Source organism: Balaenoptera acutorostrata, chromosome 5, assembly GCF_949987535.1.
Source record: "Balaenoptera acutorostrata chromosome 5, mBalAcu1.1, whole genome shotgun sequence".
NCBI lineage: Eukaryota > Metazoa > Chordata > Mammalia > Artiodactyla > Balaenopteridae > Balaenoptera > Balaenoptera acutorostrata.
The window spans coordinates 96,252,808-96,272,723 of NC_080068.1; the positions used below are offsets into that span (position 1 = coordinate 96,252,808).

General features: G+C 36.6%; 1 protein-coding gene across 3 annotated transcripts in view; it reads right to left on the minus strand.

The window, feature by feature from the left end:
• Positions 1-19,916, minus strand: part of SLIT2 (slit guidance ligand 2) — a 386,465-nt gene that overhangs the window by 45,912 nt on the left and 320,637 nt on the right. For all 3 annotated transcript variants that reach the window (XM_007187619.3, XM_007187618.3, XM_057546961.1), the window contains 2 exons: positions 19,104-19,175; positions 16,178-16,341 (listed from right to left, as the gene is read on the minus strand). In XM_007187619.3, the coding sequence (XP_007187681.2) occupies positions 16,178-16,341; positions 19,104-19,175 (236 nt within the window). The remainder of the gene's footprint in view (positions 1-16,177; positions 16,342-19,103; positions 19,176-19,916) is intronic.

The following is a 19,916-nucleotide window of genomic DNA, read 5'->3' on the forward strand; positions in this document are numbered from 1 at the left end:
CATCCACCAGGACACAGGCAATAGTCCCCTCCACCAGGAAGCCTACACAACCCACTGAACTAACCTTAGCCACTGGGGGGCAGACACCAAAAACAATGGGAACTACGAATCTGCACCCTGCGAAAAGGAGACCCCCAAACAAAGTAAGTTAAGCAAAATAAGAAGAAAGAGAAACACACAGCAGATGAAAGAGCAAGGTTAAAACCCAACAGACCAAACAAATGAAGGGGAAATAGGCAGTCTACCTGAAAAATAATTCAGAGTAATGATAGTAAAGATGATCCAAAATCATGGAAACAGAAGGAAAAAATACAAGAAACATTTAACAAGGACCGAGAAGAACTAAAGAGCAAACAAACAATGATGAACAACACAATAAACGAAATTAAAAGTTCTCTAGAAGGAATAAATGGCAGAATAACTGAGGCAGAAGAACAGAAAACTGACCTGGAAGATAAAATAGGGGAAATAACTACCACAGAGCAGAATAAAGAAAAAAGAATGAAGAGAATTGAGGACAGTCTCAGAGACATCTGGGACAACATTAAAAACACCAACATTTGAATTATAGGGGTCCCAGAAGAAGAACAGAAAAAGAAAGGGACTGAGAAAATATTTGAAGAGATTATACTTAAAAACTTCCCTAATATGGGAAAGGAAATACTCAGTCAAGTCCAGGAAGTGCAGAGAGTCCCATACAGGATAAATCCAAGGAGAAACACACCAAGACACATATTAATCAAACTATTAAAAATTAAATACAAAGAAAAAATATTAAAAGCAGCAAAGGAAAAGCAACAAATAACATACAAGAGAATCCACATAAGGTTAACAGCTGACCTTTCAGCAGAAACTCTGCAAGCCAGAAGGGTATGGCAGGACATATTTAAAGTGATGAAAGGGAAAAACCTACAACCAAGATTACTCTGTACCAGCAAGGCTCTCATTCAGATTCAATGGAGAAATTAAAACATTTACAGACAAGCAAAAGTTAAGAGAATTCAGCACCACCAAACCAGCTTTACAACAAATGCTAAAGGAACTTCTCTAGACTGGAAACAGAAGAGAAGTAAAAGACCTACAATAACAAACCCAAAACAATTAAGAAAATGGTCATAGGAACATACATATCTATAACTACCTTAAATGTAAATGGATTAAATGCTCCAACCAAAAGACATAGACTGGCTGAATGGATACAAAAACAAGACCCGTATATAGGCTGTCTACAAGAGACCTACTTCAGACCTAGGGACACATATAGACTGAAAGTGTGGGGATAGAAAAAGATATTCCATGCAAATGGAAATCAAAAGAAAGCTGGAGTAGCAATTCTCATATCAGACAAAATAGACTTTAAAATAAAGACTATTACAAGAGACAAAGAAGGACACTACATAATGATCAAGGGATCAATCCAAGAAGAAGATAAAACAATTTTAAATATATATGCACCCAACATAGGAGCACCTCAACACATAAGGCTAACACTAACAGCTATAAAAGAGGAAATCGACAGTAACACAATAATAGTGGGGGACTTTAACACCTCACTTACACCAATGGACAGATCATCCAGACAGAAAACTAATAAGGAAACACAAGCTTTAAATGACACAATAGACCAGATACATTTAATTGATATTTATAGGACATTCCATCCAAAAACAGCAGGTTACACTATCTTCACAAGTGTACATGGAACATTCTCCAGGATAGATCACATCTTGGGTCACAAATCAAGCCCCGGTAAATTTAAGAAAATTGAAATTGTATCAAGTATCTGTTCCAACCACAATGCTATGAGACTAGATATCAATTACAGGAAAAAAATCTGTAAAAAATACACACACATGGAGGCTAAACAATACGCTACTAAATAACCAAGAGATAACTGAAGAAATCAAAGAGGAAATCAAAAAATACCTAGAAACAAATGACAATGAAAACACCATGATGCAAAACCTATGGGATGCAGCAAAAGCCGTTCTACAAGGGAAGTTTATAGCAATAGAATCCTACCTCAAGAAACAAGAAACATCTCAAATAAACAACCTAAGCTTACCCCTAAAGCAATTAGAGAAAGAAGAACAAAAAAAACCCCAGAGTTAGCAGAAGGAAGAAATCATAAAGATCAGATCAGAAATAAATGAAGGGCTTCCCTGGTGGCGCAGTGGTTGAGAATCTGCCTGCTAATGCAGGGGACACAGGTTCGAGCCCTGGTCTGGGAAGATCCCACATGCCACGGAGCAGCTGGGCCCGTGAGCCACAATTGCTGAGCCTGCGCGTCTGGAGCCTGTGCCCCGCAACGGGAGGGGCCGCGATAGAGAAAGGCCCGCGCACCGCGATGAAGAGCGGTCCCCGCACCGCGATGAAGAGTGGCCCCCGCTTGCCGCAACTGGAGAAAGCCCTCGCACGAACCGAAGACCCAACACAGCCAAAAATAAATAAATAAATAAATAAATAAATAAAAATTAAAAAAAAAAAAGAAATACTTAGAAAATTAAAAAAAAAAAAAGAAATAAATGAAAAAGAAATGAAGGAAATGATAGCAAAGATCAATAAAACTAAACGCTGGTTCTTTGAGAAGATAAACAAAATTGATAAACCATTAGGCAGTCTCATCAAGAAAAAAAGGGAGAAAACTCAAATCAACAGAATTACAGATGAAAAAGAAGAAGTAACAACTGACACTGCAGAGATACAAAGGATCATGAGAAATTACTGCAAGCAACTATATGCCAATAAAATGGACAACCTGGAAGAAATGGACAAATTCTTAGAAAAACACAACCTTCCGAGACTGAACCAGGAAGAAATAGAAAATATAAACAGACCAATCACAAGCACTGAAATTGAGACTGTGATTAAAAATCTTTCAACAAACAAAAGCTCAGGACCAGATGGCTTCACAGGAGAATTCTATCAAACATTTAGAGAAGAGCTAACACCTACCCTTCTCAAACTCTTCCAAAATATAGCAGAGAGAGGAACACTCCCAAACTCATTCTACAAGGCCACGATCACCCTGATACCAAAACCAGACAAAGATGTCACAAAAAAAGAAAACTACAGGCCAATATTACTGATTAACAGTGATGCAAAAATCCTCAACAAAATACTAGCAAACAGAATCCAACAGCACATTAAAAGGATCATACACCATGATCAATTGGGGTTTATCCCAGGAATGCAAGATTCTTCAATATATGCAAATCAATCAATGTGATACACCATATTAACAAAGTGAAGGAAAAAAAACCATATGATCATCTCAATAGATGCAGAAAAAACTTTTGACATAATCAACACGCATTTATGATAAAAACCCTCCAGAAAGTAGGCATAGAGGGAACTTACCTCAACATAATAAAGGCCACATATGACAAACCCACAGCCAACATCGTTCTCAATGGTGAAAAACTGAAACCATTTCCTCTAAGATCAGGAACAAGACAAGGTTGTCCACTCTCACCACTATTATTCAACATAGTTTTGGAAGTGTTAGCCACAGGAATCAGAGAAGAAAAAGAAATAAAAGGAATCCAAATCGGAAAAGAAGAAGTAAAACTGTCACTGTTTGCAGATGCCATGATACTATACATAGAGAATCCTAAAGATGCTACCAGAAAACTACTAGAGCTAATGAATGAATTTGGTAAAGTAGCAGGATACAACATTAATGCACAGAAATATCTTGCTTTCCTATACACTAATGATGAAAAATCTGAAAGAGAAATTAAGGAAACTCTCCCATTTACCATTGCCACGAGAAGAATAAGATACCTAGGAATAAACCTACCTAAGGAGACAAAAGACCTGTATGCAGAAAACTATAAGACACTGATGAAAGAAGTTAAAGATGATACAAACAGATGGAGAGATACACCATTCTCTTGGATTGGAAGAATCAACATTGTGAAGATGACTACATTATCCAAAGCAATTTACAGATTCAATGTAATCCCTATCAAACTACCAATGGCATTTTTTACAGAACTAGAACAAAAAATTTCACAATTTGCATGGAAACACAAAAGACTCGAATAGCCAAAGCAATCTTGAGAAAGAAAAATGGAGCTAGAGGAATCAGGCTCCCTGACTTCAGACTATACTACAAAGCTACAGTAATCAAGACAGTATGGTACTGACACAAAAACAGAAATATAGATCAATGGAACTGGATAGAAAGCCCAGAGATAAACCCACACACCTATGGTCACCTTATCTTTGATAAAGGTGGCAAGAATATACAATGGAGAAAAGACAGTCTCTTCAGTAAGTGGTGCTGGGAAAACGGGACAGCTACATGTAAAAGAATGAAATTAGAACACTCCTAACACCATACACAAAAATAAACTCAAAATGGATGAAATACCTAAATGTAAGGCCAGACACTATTAAACTCTTAGAGGAAAACATAGGCAGAACACTCTACAACATAAATCACAGCAAGATCTTTTTTGACCCATCTCCTAGAGAAATGGAAATAAAAACAAAAATAAACAAATGGGACCTAATGAAACTTAAAAGGTTTTGCACAGCAAAGGAAACCATAAACAAGACCAAAAGACAACCCTCAGAATGGGAGAAAATATTTGCCAATGAAGCAACTGACAAAGGATTAATCTCCAAAATTTACAAGCAGCTCATGCAGCTCAATATCAAAAAAAAAACAAACAACCCAATCCAAAAACGGGCAGAAGACCTAAACAGACATTTCTCCAAAGAAGATATACACATTACCAATGAACACATGAAAGGATGCTCAACATCACTAATCATTAGAGAAATGCAAATCAAAACTACAATGAGGTATCACCTCATACCAGTCAGAATGGGCATCATCAAAAAATCTACAAACAATAAATGCTGGAGAGGGTGTGGAGAAAAGGGAACGCTCTTGCACTATTGGTGGGAATGTAAATTGATACAGCCACTATGGAGAACAGTATGGAGGTTCCTTAAAAAACTAAAAATAGAACTACCATATGACCCAGCAATCTCACTACTGGGCTTATACCCTGAGAAAACCGTAATTCAAAAAGAGTCATGTACCAAAATGTTCATTGCAGCTCTATTTACAATAGCCAGGTCATGGAAGCACCCTAAGTGTCCATCAACAGATGAATGGATAAAGAAGATGTGGCACATGTATACAATGGAATATTACTCAGCCATAAAATGAAACAAAATTGAGTTATTTGTAGTGAGGTGGACAGACATAGAGACTGTCATACAGAGTGAAGTAAGTCAGAAAGATAAAAACAAATACTGTATGCTAACACATAGATATGGAATCTTAAAAAAAAAAAAAAGGGTTCTGAAGAACCTAGGGGCAGGACAGGAATAAAGACGCAGACGTAGAGAATGGCCTTGAGGACATGGGAAAGGGGAAGGGTAAGCTGGGATGAAGTGAGAGAGTGGCATGGACGTATACACACTACCACATGTAAAACAGATAGCTAGTGAGAAGCAGCCACATAGCATAGGGAGATCAGCTCAGTGCTTTGTGACCACCTAGCGGGGTGGGTTAAGGAGGGTGGGAGGGAGACGCAAGAGGTAGGAGATGTGGGGATATATGTACATATAACTGATTCACTTTGTTATAAAGCAGAAACTAACTCACCATTGTAAAGCAATTATACTCCAATAAAGATGTTAAAAAAAATAAAACAAATAAATGAAAAAAAAGAAAAAAAAATTTATCAGGGCAAATAAAAATGCAATAGTATGCACCTGCCCTGATAATATTAGTCCAGTACTGTTATTTTCATACAGGAGATACAAAACACTGCCACTTTTATGCTTAGGACAAGAAACCAAAATTGAAACCTTCATTATTTCCTCCCTCATGTCCCTTCAGTTCAGTTTGCTAGCACATTAGCACAGGCACAAGATGAGTGAGATTTCTGTGCCTTCCTCGCCGAGAAGAAAATACTGCTGAAGCGGTCTCTACTTGCAATCTCACCTTTTGGGATACACATTAAAAAAATGTCATAATCCATGAAAGGTCTAGATTAAATGCAGATTCAGTTGAAGATACATTCCTTTGGTCACACATACTTGTTCCATAAGTGGCTAAAAATGTAGATAGTGTACCATCCTCAATAAAATTATGTTCCATTGATGCTACTTTTTGCACTGTTTGTGAGAGCTCACTAGACTGCCTTTTGGCAACTGTCTGATGAGTACACTCTGTCACAGTGACACTTTTATATTTAAAATACAAATATTTTATAACGTAAATATTAATTATATTTTTGCTTTCACCATCAATCTCTCTGTAGTTCTTTATCCTCACTGGCATTAGCAGTGATAATTCTAAGTGTATGTCTCACCACACATAATTTCCAGCAAGGTTATCTGAGGCAGCTGTATAGCATCCCTCCCCTGCCCCTACTCTTCTGCCTCTGCTCTAAGCTTCAAGGTACCTCCACCCAAAAAGCTGTATGACTTCTGCTAATATAAACGTCCTTTAATTAAATTTTTCTACAGATTAGAGACCAACAGTAAGCTGTTGGTCTACTTACAGAAACTCATATAGGAAAGAAAATGTAAAGTAACGTGGTAGCCATTAAAACTCTTCATACCTAAATATTCCCTTACCCTAGGAGATACATATTCATATAATGGTTTTGGAGTACAATCCAAAAAAGGACAGCGTTCTATACTGTTCAGTTTTTCTATTAACAAAAACCCTGAAATATGTTTACATAGAGATTCCTGTTTCTTTTTCAACTATTTGGAAATAAATGGCAGTTCTGGGGATGACTATTAATGGGAAGGGTTGGTGTTTGCTCCCAGTGACACCTCAATCACTAGGGGAGGCCTTGCCTGTATCTCCTCTGCTTTTTCTTGGTACCAGAAAAACGAATGAAGTTGTTGTATCAAATTACAGTTGGGAAATTGCTGGGATTAATACTGAAGTGAGCCATGTAGAAATTTAATTTCTCACCCTCCTCCAATGTATTTATCAAATAAATTTAGCTATTCAGTACATTGGGGAAGTAAATGCAGCAGTTAATTAGAACAGTATGTTAAATTAATGTCATACCCCACAATAAATGGCTTTGTGTTTGCTAAAATGATCACAATTAGAATCAGCACTAGGAAGGGAAATATCTAAATGGTAATGGATTCCTGAGCAAGGCTAGAAGAAAGAAGACTCTTAGAACAAAGGCATAGGGTGAAGCAGCTAAGAATGTACGCCAGCAAAACAGCACGTCAGCAAATGCAAGGACTGTAAACATTCATCTGGCTACTTCCCAAGACCTTGAGGAAAACTGCCTTTTAGTCTATTTCTGTGCTTTCAACCTCAAAAGGCTGTAGTTTGAATGGAGGGGTTCAGGGTTGGCAGTTTCTAAGTTTATTCTGTGGAATGTGACATTTTTCAAAAATTATGTTTGATTATTTAGATGAGAAGCTAGAGATTGTTTTAGAAAAAAAACTGGGTATGTTTTGAAGAATTATTTTAATAGAATATGCAGATAATGAAATTGCCAGGCTGAAGTAGCCTCTGTCCAGTTTTTAGCACAGTCGAGATTTATTGAATAAATATCCACTGAACCATATTTGATTAATAAGCACTATCTAATTTCTCCACTTTTTTTCCAGGACCAAGTTTCATTTTTAATATAGCACGCCTGCTCAACTATTTTCAGTATCTGCAATTTCTTATGGGTATATGAAGGGAGATTGTTGCTCTCCCGTACATATTCAGTTTAGCTACAAGAATCAAAATAACAAGCTTTCTCATGTGCACAGGCTTCTTCTGATAATTTCCTAAACCCACAAACTGTTCTGGTGGCATCAGGTTGAGGAATATATAAAATATTGAATTCTAATTTCTTCAGCTTGGTAAAGTTGACTCCTATAGCTACCATTCTATTTGCTTCTCCTTTTTTCAAATCCCTCTTTTAAAAATCAATTCTTCAAAGATAATTTCTTATTTCTAGCACTTGAGTTTGAGTGAAAGGTAATTCAAAAGATGTTTATGAATTATAGAAATTCCAAATAGCAGCATCCTCTGATATGTCCTAATGTCTTAAAATGGTATGATTCCTTTTCCTGTTTTATTTAGATTATAATTCCACCTAACTAAATGTTCTTCTTATAATGTGATTTTTACATCCACTTGGTTTATTTAAATTCATTTATTTTTATATTCTAACCCTTTGGAACTATATCCTTTGTATCTGGTTCTCTTCTCTCATTCATCTTCCCACCTATATTTTGCTTCTCTTCTAAGTCTACCTTCTATCTTGTCTTTGCCTTCAATTGGTGCTTCATTTTCCATGCGGGACAACTTCTCTGAGACCCTTTCTTGCAAAGTTCTTATTCAAGGGTAATCACATCTTTAATCTGTTTCTATAACAAGGAGATAATATCAGAGCCAAAGGGATATGCTAAAGTCAAAACAAAATGGTAGAAGGGTTAGCATAGTTCTCTAAGGGCAAACCAACACATAGAATCTTGCACACTTGACTGGTCCCAGATGAAAAGAAGACGTCCAGGAACAAGAAATAGACAAGCTCTTATCATAATGCATAGTAATCTTAGGAAGAGAATCAGAAGTCAACCAGGCCAAGTTAGTGACCTAGATGTGTTACTTAACTGTATGGAATTAGGAGAGTAATGGCAGTCATCTCAGTGGGTTGCTTTAAGGTTTAAATGAGATGCTAATGAATTCTGAGCACAGAACATAGTGAGAACAAGCACAGAAGCCACAGAAAGTTCTGAAACTCTTTAAAGTCTAGACATCCAAAGAAGGCAGGGGCTGGGAGGGACATAAGTGGTTTACTTAAAAGGAGAAAAGAGAGTAAGTCTTCCTCTGTATGTTTGTTCAAATTTTAGCACAAAGGCAAATTAGAGCTTGCTGTTTATTCATTCATTGCAAGTTCACTGAGTACCTTCGGTCTATGCCAGGAGCTTTGGAAATTTGGAAAAACTGTAGGGGCTATTATTAACTAAAACAAGGGAGAGTGGAAATGGGCACCGAGAGATAATTTCCCATTGGGTAACGACACCTAGAGTGAATGATTTTATGTTTTTAAGGACTGCAACGTGATTTGTAAATCTGGCGTGGACAACCACGAGAAATAACAGCACACAATTAAGAAGGAGAGGTTCTTTTTGTTCTTGCATTGACGCTTGGCAAGGAACTACAACTTGCTTGCTGATACAACTTCACCAATCTTCAAACATTCTTTCTTCCAAAAGCCGGTTCCAAGAAGTGTTAAATTATTGCCAACACATTAGCCCTCCGAAGATGTGTGCCGTAGAGGAGAAGGATGCCGCAGAGGAGAAAACAAATCTAGCTTCCTGAATACAAATGTTTACTAATGTCACTGAAATGAAGGCCAGTCTAGGATATCTAGATTGATTTAAGATTAGGTCTGGACTTAAGAGAGTTCTCTAGCATCAGCTATATGGAGTGGAGTTGTGTTTAGCTTAATAATTCAAAGGGAAAACGAGCAGAAAGTTTGGTTAACAATTTGTCTTTGTCAGTTACTTTAACTTTGATGGAAGAACTGCTGGACCACAAATCCATTAAAGCTTGTAGGCAGACTTGCTTACTTGACTCAAATCACTAGCTATGCACCTGACACTAATATTGCCACCCACTGAGAACTGTATCTCACTTTGACTTATGACTAAAAGCTCCAAACACACATTTCTAACTATATCCTAGAGTCTGCCTTCATTCTGGTGTCCCTTGGACACATGAGTCAAATAGTAGAACCCTCTAGTACTGCCCTTGTATAAAGTTAGACATAGATCAAAGACGACTCAGAAAAAACATAGGTGGATATTTGATATTGGGCATGACTAACTAGTAGTTCAGTAATAGAGACATCTATGGATCAACTACAGGACACACTTGCAAGAGAATGTGGAAAACGGGAAGGCATATTTTGGAATATGTGTTTTAAGTTTCTGCAAGCCAGCAAGGGGGAGGAATTCACTAGGTGAATGGAAATATGAATCTGAAGTTCATAAGAAAAGTCATGGCTAGATACTTGAAGCCACAGGACCGAAATCAATTAAATTAACAGGGCTAAGGAGAGAACCCCACATATGTCAATATTAAAGAGTGGGTAAGAAAGAGATGTCAGCAAAGGAATGAAGAGGCAACGGGAATGTACAAGAGGGAGCAGTGGCCACCACTGTCTAAGATGAAAAGAGGGCAAATAAAGAAGCTAAAAAGAAGCTATTGAAATGGGCAAGAGGGAAGTCACTGGTATCCCTATAGTTTCAATGGAGGGGTAGAGATGGTCCCTAGATGATAGGGGGTTAAAATCCTACAAATTTGCATTTTATATATGGTTAAACAAAAACACCTCTGGGATTCCCTGGCTTGGCCATTTGTTACACATACATATGATCTTAAGCCAGTAAATAAACTTCTTGAAGCACACTTAAAAGAAAAAGAGAAATAATTACTTTATGGAATTATTGTATCAGAGATGATATAGATGTATGATATTTAAGAACGGAATACAAATCATTGATTCTAATCACCTATTAAAATAAATGTCTGTTAAAAATTTCCCAGTGTTTTAAGTTTTTAAAAAGTATAATGAAAAACAGCCCTTGTTTGTTTTTTAAAGATGGTGCTTTTGGCAAATAACTATGTAGAAACCTGAATATTTTCTTTAGTCAGCGAGCAAATCATAATCCCCCAAAGCTAAGGTTATTTCAAATTTATAACTATGTGCTAGTGATACTAAATCTGAAAATGTAAAAAGGATTTGACCAAGTTTTAAATACTATTTCAAAACAGATGTAACTAGTAAATTTTTCATTACTTTAGGTTAAATTATTTAATCACCTTCATACTTTAATTAAATGATTAAGGACAATATTAACTAATAATTTTGAGGAAAAAAAACAAAAGACCTTGAACTTGTCAAGAACACCCCCCAAAAGGAAATGTTGATCTCACTGGGGGAAAAAAAACTGACAATATTACAATGTTATTACTGAGAGATGTGGAATTTTTCCCAGAAATTCCAGAATCTACAGGATTCTTCCCCTATAAAAATAGCAGAAGAGATCAACCATGTGGTGGTGGAATGTTGATCATTCTGGGATATGAAAAGGTCCCAGGTTTCCCGTCCCCTTAGCTGATCTTTACAGATAACTAATGAGGTATGTTGCGCACCATACGCCTGCCTCTTCATTGGGTTCCTGGCTACCAGACACCTGACCACTGGGGCTGCTTTCCCCGACTCGTGCTCCATTCTCAGTTCCACCTGACTCACTATAAGAGTCTCCTGATGCCCTGATGGACCTGGTGGTATTGGTTACAATTCCACAATTGTTTGGTTTGGATATACATTATTAATATTGTATATATATTTCTATCACCAAACTTCCATATCGTTTTGCAATTATCCATTTAAATGTATCTATCAGTAGAATATAAGCTCCATAAAGGCAGGGGTTTTTCTGTCCTATTTATTATTGTATTCTTAATACCTTGGAGTTGTGCCTGGTGCATAACAGGAACTCACATAATATTTGTTGAATGAAAGAGGCAATATACCACTTGTTTCCTTTAGACTGTTCACTCCTTAGCACACTTAAGTGTTTAATAAATGTCTGTAAAATTAAAAGTGAACAATTTAGTAGCCTGCATAGCTAAAGCTTCCTGAACCAAGAGCAATAAAGGAAATATTAGAAATTAACAATATTCTACATTCCATGCTGACATTTTCAATGAAAACCTGGAGAGGGCAAAACCCTTCATTTTCTGCTTGAGCATTCTAATATCATCTGATATTTAAAAGATGAAGACAGGACATCTGGGTTATAACAACAAGTCATGACCATCTGCTTCCCATTCAAGAATGCCCTAATCTGGGTATTAATTAAATATGCTCTGATAATCTATTTCATTCAGTTCATTTATTTCTGTTGTGCACTGAAACTATGAGATTATACTACAAAGAAAATACTCTGAAAAATGTAAGATAAAAATTGTATTGAAAGAATTAATTATTCAAAATAATATTATTGTCTTTTCTAGCAGAGAAAATATTTAAGTTGTATTTAAATATAGCTACATAAACATGTTTTCAAATAAAGAATATTCATCTTCCTGCTGTAATTTGAAATTACATATTTACAAACTTTAATATTAGGAGTATGTACTTGTATGATTTTCATAAATAAATAAAGCACATTAAAACTGGCACAAAAGTTAAATTAAAATATAAAAAACTCAAATTATAAAATATTTAAAGAAGTGTAATTTTACTGCTTTCAAGCTCATAAAGCATGTAAACTCAAAACCACAGTACTCAGTAGATTTCGCAGAGTTAATTATTTTAATGAATGGATTAGAATACTTTGCCTTTACCAATCCATTTATTATGAGTAAATATTTCTAGCAAAGAATATGAGAGTGGTTCACAATATTCTGACAAATATCGAGAAATGCTGGCAAAGGACATTATGAGTTTCAATGTTTGCTATCTCTCTAAAATTATGTTGTTATAGAAGAACTGAGTAAATCTTAAAGTTTGCTAGGTGCAATTACACTAAATTTGTTGAGTTCTGAATGTCTACACTTCTTGCCAACTGGCCTACACCTATGCTGTCTGCTATGTAGTTTAGGATGTACCTTGAAACATGTGTGATTTGTTAATTTGACGAGTCAGTGAATATTAAATAAACTGTCACAGTTCCAGCATTTTCCTACATCACAGCTGGGCTCCTGCAGTTCCACCCACTTGTAGCTCAGGTCCTCACACTTGCCTGCTTAGCCAAACAACTGGCTTAGACACTCTTGTAAGAAACGTTTCACAGCCACTCTCTGACAGGATTTCTTCATCTGAGCCCTGTAGCACCAGCACTATGCAATATGGTAGCCACCAGCTACATATGACTATTGAAGTTTAAATTTAAATACAATTTAAAAAATCATTTCCGCAGTTGCCTTAGCTACATTTCAACAGCCACATGTGGCTAGTGGCTACCGTATTGGATAGCACAGGTATGGAACATTTCTATCACTGCAGAACGGTCTATCAGGCTACACCGAGCCAGACCAAAGCATATTTCCATTCATGCTATACTAAGAACAAAAGATACTATTAATGAAGAAAAGGTCAAATCAATTAGACAAATCTTGAGTTAAACAGACATTTATGCATGTATGTATGTATGTTTGTATTCACTGGTCTTCTGGGAACATTTAACAAATTAATGTGGGCACTTCCCTGGTAGCACAGTGGTTAAGAATCCACCTGCCAACGCAGGGGACACGGGTTCAAGCCCTGGCCCGGGGAGATCCCACATGCTGCAGAGCGACTAAGCCCGTGTGCCACAACTACTGAGCCTGCGCTCTAGAGCCCGCGAGCCACAACTACTGAGCCCACGTGCCACAACTACTGAAGCCTGCGCACCTAGAGCCCGTGCTCCACAACAAGAGAAGCCACTGCAGTGAGAAGCCCATGCACTGCACCTAAGAGTAGCCCCCGCTCGCTGCAACTAGAGAAAAGCCCGCGCGCAGCAATGAAGACACAACACAGCCCAAAATAAACTAATTAATTAATTTTTAAAAAATTAAAAAAAAAAAGAAATATCTTCACGGAACTCTAAGCTTGAAGAATTGAAGATAAACACCAGCATTTTTCAAAGCGGAGTGTGAGTATCCCTGGGTACAGAGAGTGTAACAGAATCAGTCTGCAGTTGCTCAGCTTGTCTATATACTATTTCTAGAATCAATCTGCCCAATAACATGCCTACAAGTAAGCTTTTATGCCAGTTTCTCCTCCCCTATCTCCCCTTTGACAATCATCTCCGCCTTACAAAAAAATGATATACTTCTCAGCCCACCAGAAATTTACCATGGGGCACTGCCCCAAGGAAGCATCTGAGGTTACAAAAGAATAATTTAAAACACTGGTTATTTGCAAAGCCTCTTGCAATCAATGCACATAATCCCAGAGAGGCATTTCCAATAAAATTTTAATTTCAATTTTGAATATATGAGCATATTGATAAATAATTATGCTGTCGCAATCAGTGTTGCATTAAGCATTATTGACAACAATTAATTCTAATAAAAATTTAAAAACTCATAGATCTTTAGTGGTAGGAAATTTTAAATATTCAAATTATATACATATTTTTGGTAGTGAAGAATGATACAGTTCTCTGAGGTACTGGAAATAGAAATTCAAGGAGAAAAATCAAAGTTTGAGGAAAAAGAGCAACATAAAATATGAGGATCTTGTTTTTGTTTCTTTTAAAATTGGCTGTGATATTTAGATTCCACCAAATACATTTAAAAGAATAATGGAAGAGTGTTGTTTTAAGATACCAATATTTACAATGCACTGGGAATTACATCTCCTGTAACCATTTATAACTATGAAAAAACATCAGATGACCACTTAAAAATGTTTGGAGGAGGGAATACAGTTTTTGAAAATTCCTTCTTTCACCAACAGAACATGGCATGCCATCCCGTATCATATTTTTGCTGGTGTTTTGAAATGTTATAATAATAAAAATGGCAGCTAACCTATACTGAGAGCTTATTGTGTGTAAGGCAGTAAGCATGTTTTATATATATGAAATAAATGAATCCTTTTCCCCCAACTTTATTGAACAATATTTGACAAATATAATTGTATGTACTTAAAATGTATAACCTGATGATTTGATATACATATACACTGTGTAGTGATTAACAAGAGCAAGGTAATATACATCCATCACCTCACACAGTTAACTTTCGTGTGTGTGTGGGGAGAATGCTTAAGATTTACTCTCAGAAACTTTTAAGTATCCAATACCGTATTATTCACTATTGTCACCATGCTGTGCATTAGATTCTTAGAACTTATTGTCCTTATAACTGAAAGTTTGTACACTTTCACCAACATCTCCCCATTTTCCCTCTCTCCCAGCCCCTGGAGACTACCATTCTATTCTCTGTTTCTGTGAAAACGACATTTTCTTTTCTTAAGATTCCACTTATAATATCTCATCTAATCTTAAAAAACCCCTTCTGGTATGTATTATCATCACCTCTGCCTACAGACGAGGAATCTGAACCACAGGCTGGTTAAGGTAGTAAACTAAAGCTACATAGCTATTGAAAATTGAAGCTGGGATTTAGCCCAGGTGAAACCGGGCTGGTCTTCATTCTGTGATTCACTGCACACTGTTACCTACTTAGATATGTTTTCCCACCTACATGATCAAGTGTTGAAAGCTTATCTTTTCAGGTAGGTCTGCAAATTCCTCTATGCTCCACAATACCCAAGGTTTAGTTTTACCCATAAAACAAGTTTAATAAGCATTTGCTGCTTACACATTTAGAATTTTTAAGAATTTCTCTCCTCCATCTAATAATTAAAAGTGGCCCTCTTGAAACATCAAAAATTAAGGATTATAGTAACCTTCTACCCTATTTTTGGTAAGAAACTTAAATCCATATATTTGACTAGAAAAAGTGGAAAGATATACAAAACAAGTTTAATAGTGATTAAGTTTTGGTATTGTCCTTAATTGTTAGATTTAGATCTTTAGTTTCTTATTGTTTACATTTTCCTATTCTTTAGATTTTCTATGTTGGGCATAGATTACTTTTGTAATAAGAGAAGAAAATATTTGTTACTAGGCCACTGTATAGAATTCACAAGTACATAAAACAAAGGGAAAAGAAAAGGATCCAAACAAGCAGGAAACAGCACCATCAACACAGGGAGAGTGAAGCACAGGAGGTGAGTCGGAAGGTCTGGCCTGAACACTGGGGAGGGCTCATTTCTCCTTACCCGGAATCAGGAAGCCACAGGGCCCTGGCAGCCCTAGGAGCAGGGTACACATTCAGACAAAGCAAAAGCAAAATATTTCACTTGTTAGAGGCTATGAGAGGAATTTCCATAAATCGTGTACTCTTCATTTCTCCACACATTTTAAAGAAAACTTAGTTATTTCCAATGGATTATTTCTGCGATTTATTTGAAAATAAATTCTTTCCTTGGGCTCCTCAGGTAACTGCTCTGTCTTCTCCAAGTATGGGAAGAAACAGTAATTATTTATTGGAGTTTTTCAGCTATACCCATGAAATCTAGGAGCCCATGGTTTTCTTTTTTCTTTTAAATTAATACAGTGAAGTTTTATTTACAGAAGTACAACTGGTTAAGAACCATACCTTGACATGTAAATTTTTTGGAGGGAGTTGTGAGTAATAGTTTATCTGCCATTTCTCCAGGGCCAGCACAGCGAGCAATTCCTGGTTCTTTGTATTCCGACTTTACCCAGTCGGATAACCACTGCATGTTACAGTCACAGTAAAGGGGGTTGGCTCCAATTGCTCTGTAAAACAGCACAACAAAAGCACACACACACACACACACACACAAGTATGGAAGCACCGTTATTATTTCCTAAGGGACCATAATTTATGGTGATGTTCAGTAGAAAATCCCTATAGATTTATCGATAAAAATTTAGAAGAAAATGGAGGCATTGGGGATTCCCCATTTTCCTGAATTATGTGCAACTGCGATTTAGTGAGTTGTCACCAGTGTTAACACTGACCTGGCTTTACAAAGTCTCCTTGTATTTGCAGACAGGTTTATACTAGGTGCAAGCACACCCCAAATGCCCATTAACACTTCCTTCATTGACTAATGATTTACTTAGAACCCAATCATTATGCCAGGTTCTGGGGACCCAAATATGCATAATGCATTATTTTTAACCCCAAAAAACTCCTTCTGCAAAGGAGATTAACATAAACTCATACATACAAGTAATTTTCATTAGAAGTGGTATAGCAGAAGAATTTACAAGATAACTGTGAACAGAGGGGAACTCTTCTGGGAGACTGGTGGTTTAAGAAGTCTGAGCTTTTAGATATTTAGATTCAAGTACGTAGAAAAGGTTGGAAAGGATGTTTCAGGGTAAAGGACCAGTAAAACGCATGAAGATAAGGAAGGGCATAAAATAATAAAGGCGCATAAAGCTAGTTCCCCAGAGCTGATTTGGAACTCCATTGGACGTTTGTCCCTTTAAAGTTTTTCATTTTAGAACTTTGGTTCCTACTCACATAAGCCGTTGTAGTGATAGGAAAAGTAATCAAGATAATGCTTGATTATAAATGCTAGCTATTTATTGTATCATTATGATATACAGGAATTGTGCTAGGCCATTTATATGAATTACCTCATTTTATCCTAAATAGAAACCCATGAGATCAACATTATTAACAACCCATTTTACAGATTAAAAAACTGAGGCCAGAGACGTTAACCAATGGATTCACAAATTTGCCAAGCTTGGGCACAAGTAGTGTGTGCATAAAGTAGCATTTAAAAACTGATTAATTCTGATTTATAATTAACTTCAGATTAGTAATGTTTCTAGGTATATAGTCTAAGCAAAATTGTTCTTTTATGGAGAGGCTTTCAAAATATACTTACAAAACCTTAATACTTTATATTGCAGCTGTTTTAATGCCAAACTCTAGCCAAGAATTGGAGTGAAGTAAATGTTATGCTCATATGTATGTCAGATTCAAACCTTTCTTTTAAATTAAAAATGAGGGAAATGATGTTTTTGGGTCATTTAATCTCATCTCTACTGACATTTGCTAAGTCCTTACTATGCCAGGAGAAACAGTAAAAAATGTGAATGGAGCATAGCTCTCTCTGGTCTGGGGAGTAAAAGACAATTGCATAAAATGAAATACATGACAAATAGGATGCATGACAAAGAAGATTCAAATTGCTCTCCCTGTTGGGGAGGAGGGTCACATAAAGGACAATCCTACTTAGCTCAAGCAGCACCTTTCCCACGTAGCCTTTTCTGATTCATCACCTTAACACTAGTTGAACAGCCACTTCCTTCTCTAGGCAGCATTCCCTGCCGCAGTGCCGCAGTCCTGCACCCCTGAACCAGGGGTCTCATTTACATGGGATCTCAGGCAAGTGACTTCCATGGAATTTGTAGAGAAGTGGCTCTGACGTCAACTTTGAGGTCGGAGCAGGGGCTCACACATGAAAAAATGGAGGTCTTGCCTCCAGGGACCTAGTAGTTTAATGTAATGGAAGGGATATTGACAGCAGCAGTCCCATTGACAAAAACCTACACTGATCACACAGCCCCTATAAGGGAAATTCAGATGTAGCATGATTGACTACTGGCTCCTATTCTCTGCCCATCCCCTTCTCTCAATTTTCTAAACTTCTTATCTTCTTGGGGTTTGGTAGGCTTTGAAGAGGAGGGCAAATCCAAGAAAAAATATGGCAAGTAACCTCTTCTGGAGAACCAAGGGCCAACTGATATTGATATTTAAGCTGAAGCAGATACCTGTCACCAGGTGAAGCCAAACTCAGCCTGACCTAAGAAGGCTTTGGATTCTAGGGCTGTTCTCTGAACTTCCTTCCGATTTGCCAAGGTCTTAACACTACAGCTAAAAATAATGGAACAATGGAATTTAACCCAGTTGTGTGCTTTGGACCTCATTATTAAATTGTTTTATTGTACTTCCAAGAAATATGGAGGTACAAACAGCCTGCTATGAGAGAGAATGCAAAGGAAAAAAATTTCAGCCAATATGAGGATTTGGCTGTTTCCCTCTCCCACACCACAATGTCTTAAACTTTGTCTAATTTATTTCTGCATGGTGCCATAGTCAGTGCTGAGTAGTATTTGCTAAATAAATGAATCCAGTTTGAGCAAATCAGGATAGGCTTCCTTGAGGAGGTGATATTTGGGATATGACTTGGAAAGGCAGGGTTTGGGCAGACTGAATTGAAGGGGAGCTGATATTTAGAATCAGAGAACATTAAAGAAAAGGCATAGGCTAGGAAGTTGGGGAGCCATGTTTGTAAGAAGAGACATTTTGGAAAGCAGAGCTCAACTAATGGGGAGTTAGGGCCAAAAGGATAAATTAAGGCTATTTTGTAGAAGGCACCATATCTAGATAGAAAATCTTTACATCTTCTTTAAAGATGGAACCAATCACATTTTATGATGTGACAATAAAAATGGTGGCAGAGGACCATTTGTTCCAAACTCACTTGCCAGGGAGAGTTTGACCCTAAACCCACATTCATGAACTAGATACTCACAGGTGTGATAATGCAGAAAGATCGTTGAAAGCACCTTCAGGCACAACCGAAATGTCATTTCCATGTAAAGAACTAAAAGCAAGAAAAAGCAAAATTAAATTTCCTATTATTTCAGGGAGTTCAGAAAAATCCCCACGCATATATGAGACTTTAGTTTATAACAAGCTTTTAAAATTAGTGTAGAAAAGATGGTGTATTCAATAAATAGTCTTTACACAACTGGCTATCTATTTGGGGAAGCAAAAAGTTAGTTCCTTCTTCACATCATATGCATAAAGTAAATTCTAGATCGAAGAGTTAAATGTAAAAATAAAACTGCAAGTGTATTAAAATAAAATATAGATGAGTTCCTTTTTATAAATATGGGATATGGAAGGCTTTTTAAAGCACTATATTCTAAAACTCAGAAATCATAATGGAAAAGAGTGATAAATTTTTGACAATGTAAAATATATCCATAATATAAAAGATTACAAAACAATAAGGTCCTACTGCATAGCACAGGGAACTATATTCAATATCTTGTAATAAACTATAAGGGAAAAGAGTCTGAAAAAGAATATATACATATATGTATATATGTGTGTGTGTGTGTACATATATATATATACACACACACACACATATATAACCAAATCACTTTGCTGCAACCAGAAACTAACAAACACAACATTGTAAATCAACTATATTTCAATTAAAAAAAAAAGATTACATATAAAAAACAGAATGGGAAATATCTGCAACATATGTAAGCTATAAGGATTAATTCCTTTGTAAAAAGACCTGCAAACTTAGAGTCAAGTGCATAAAGGC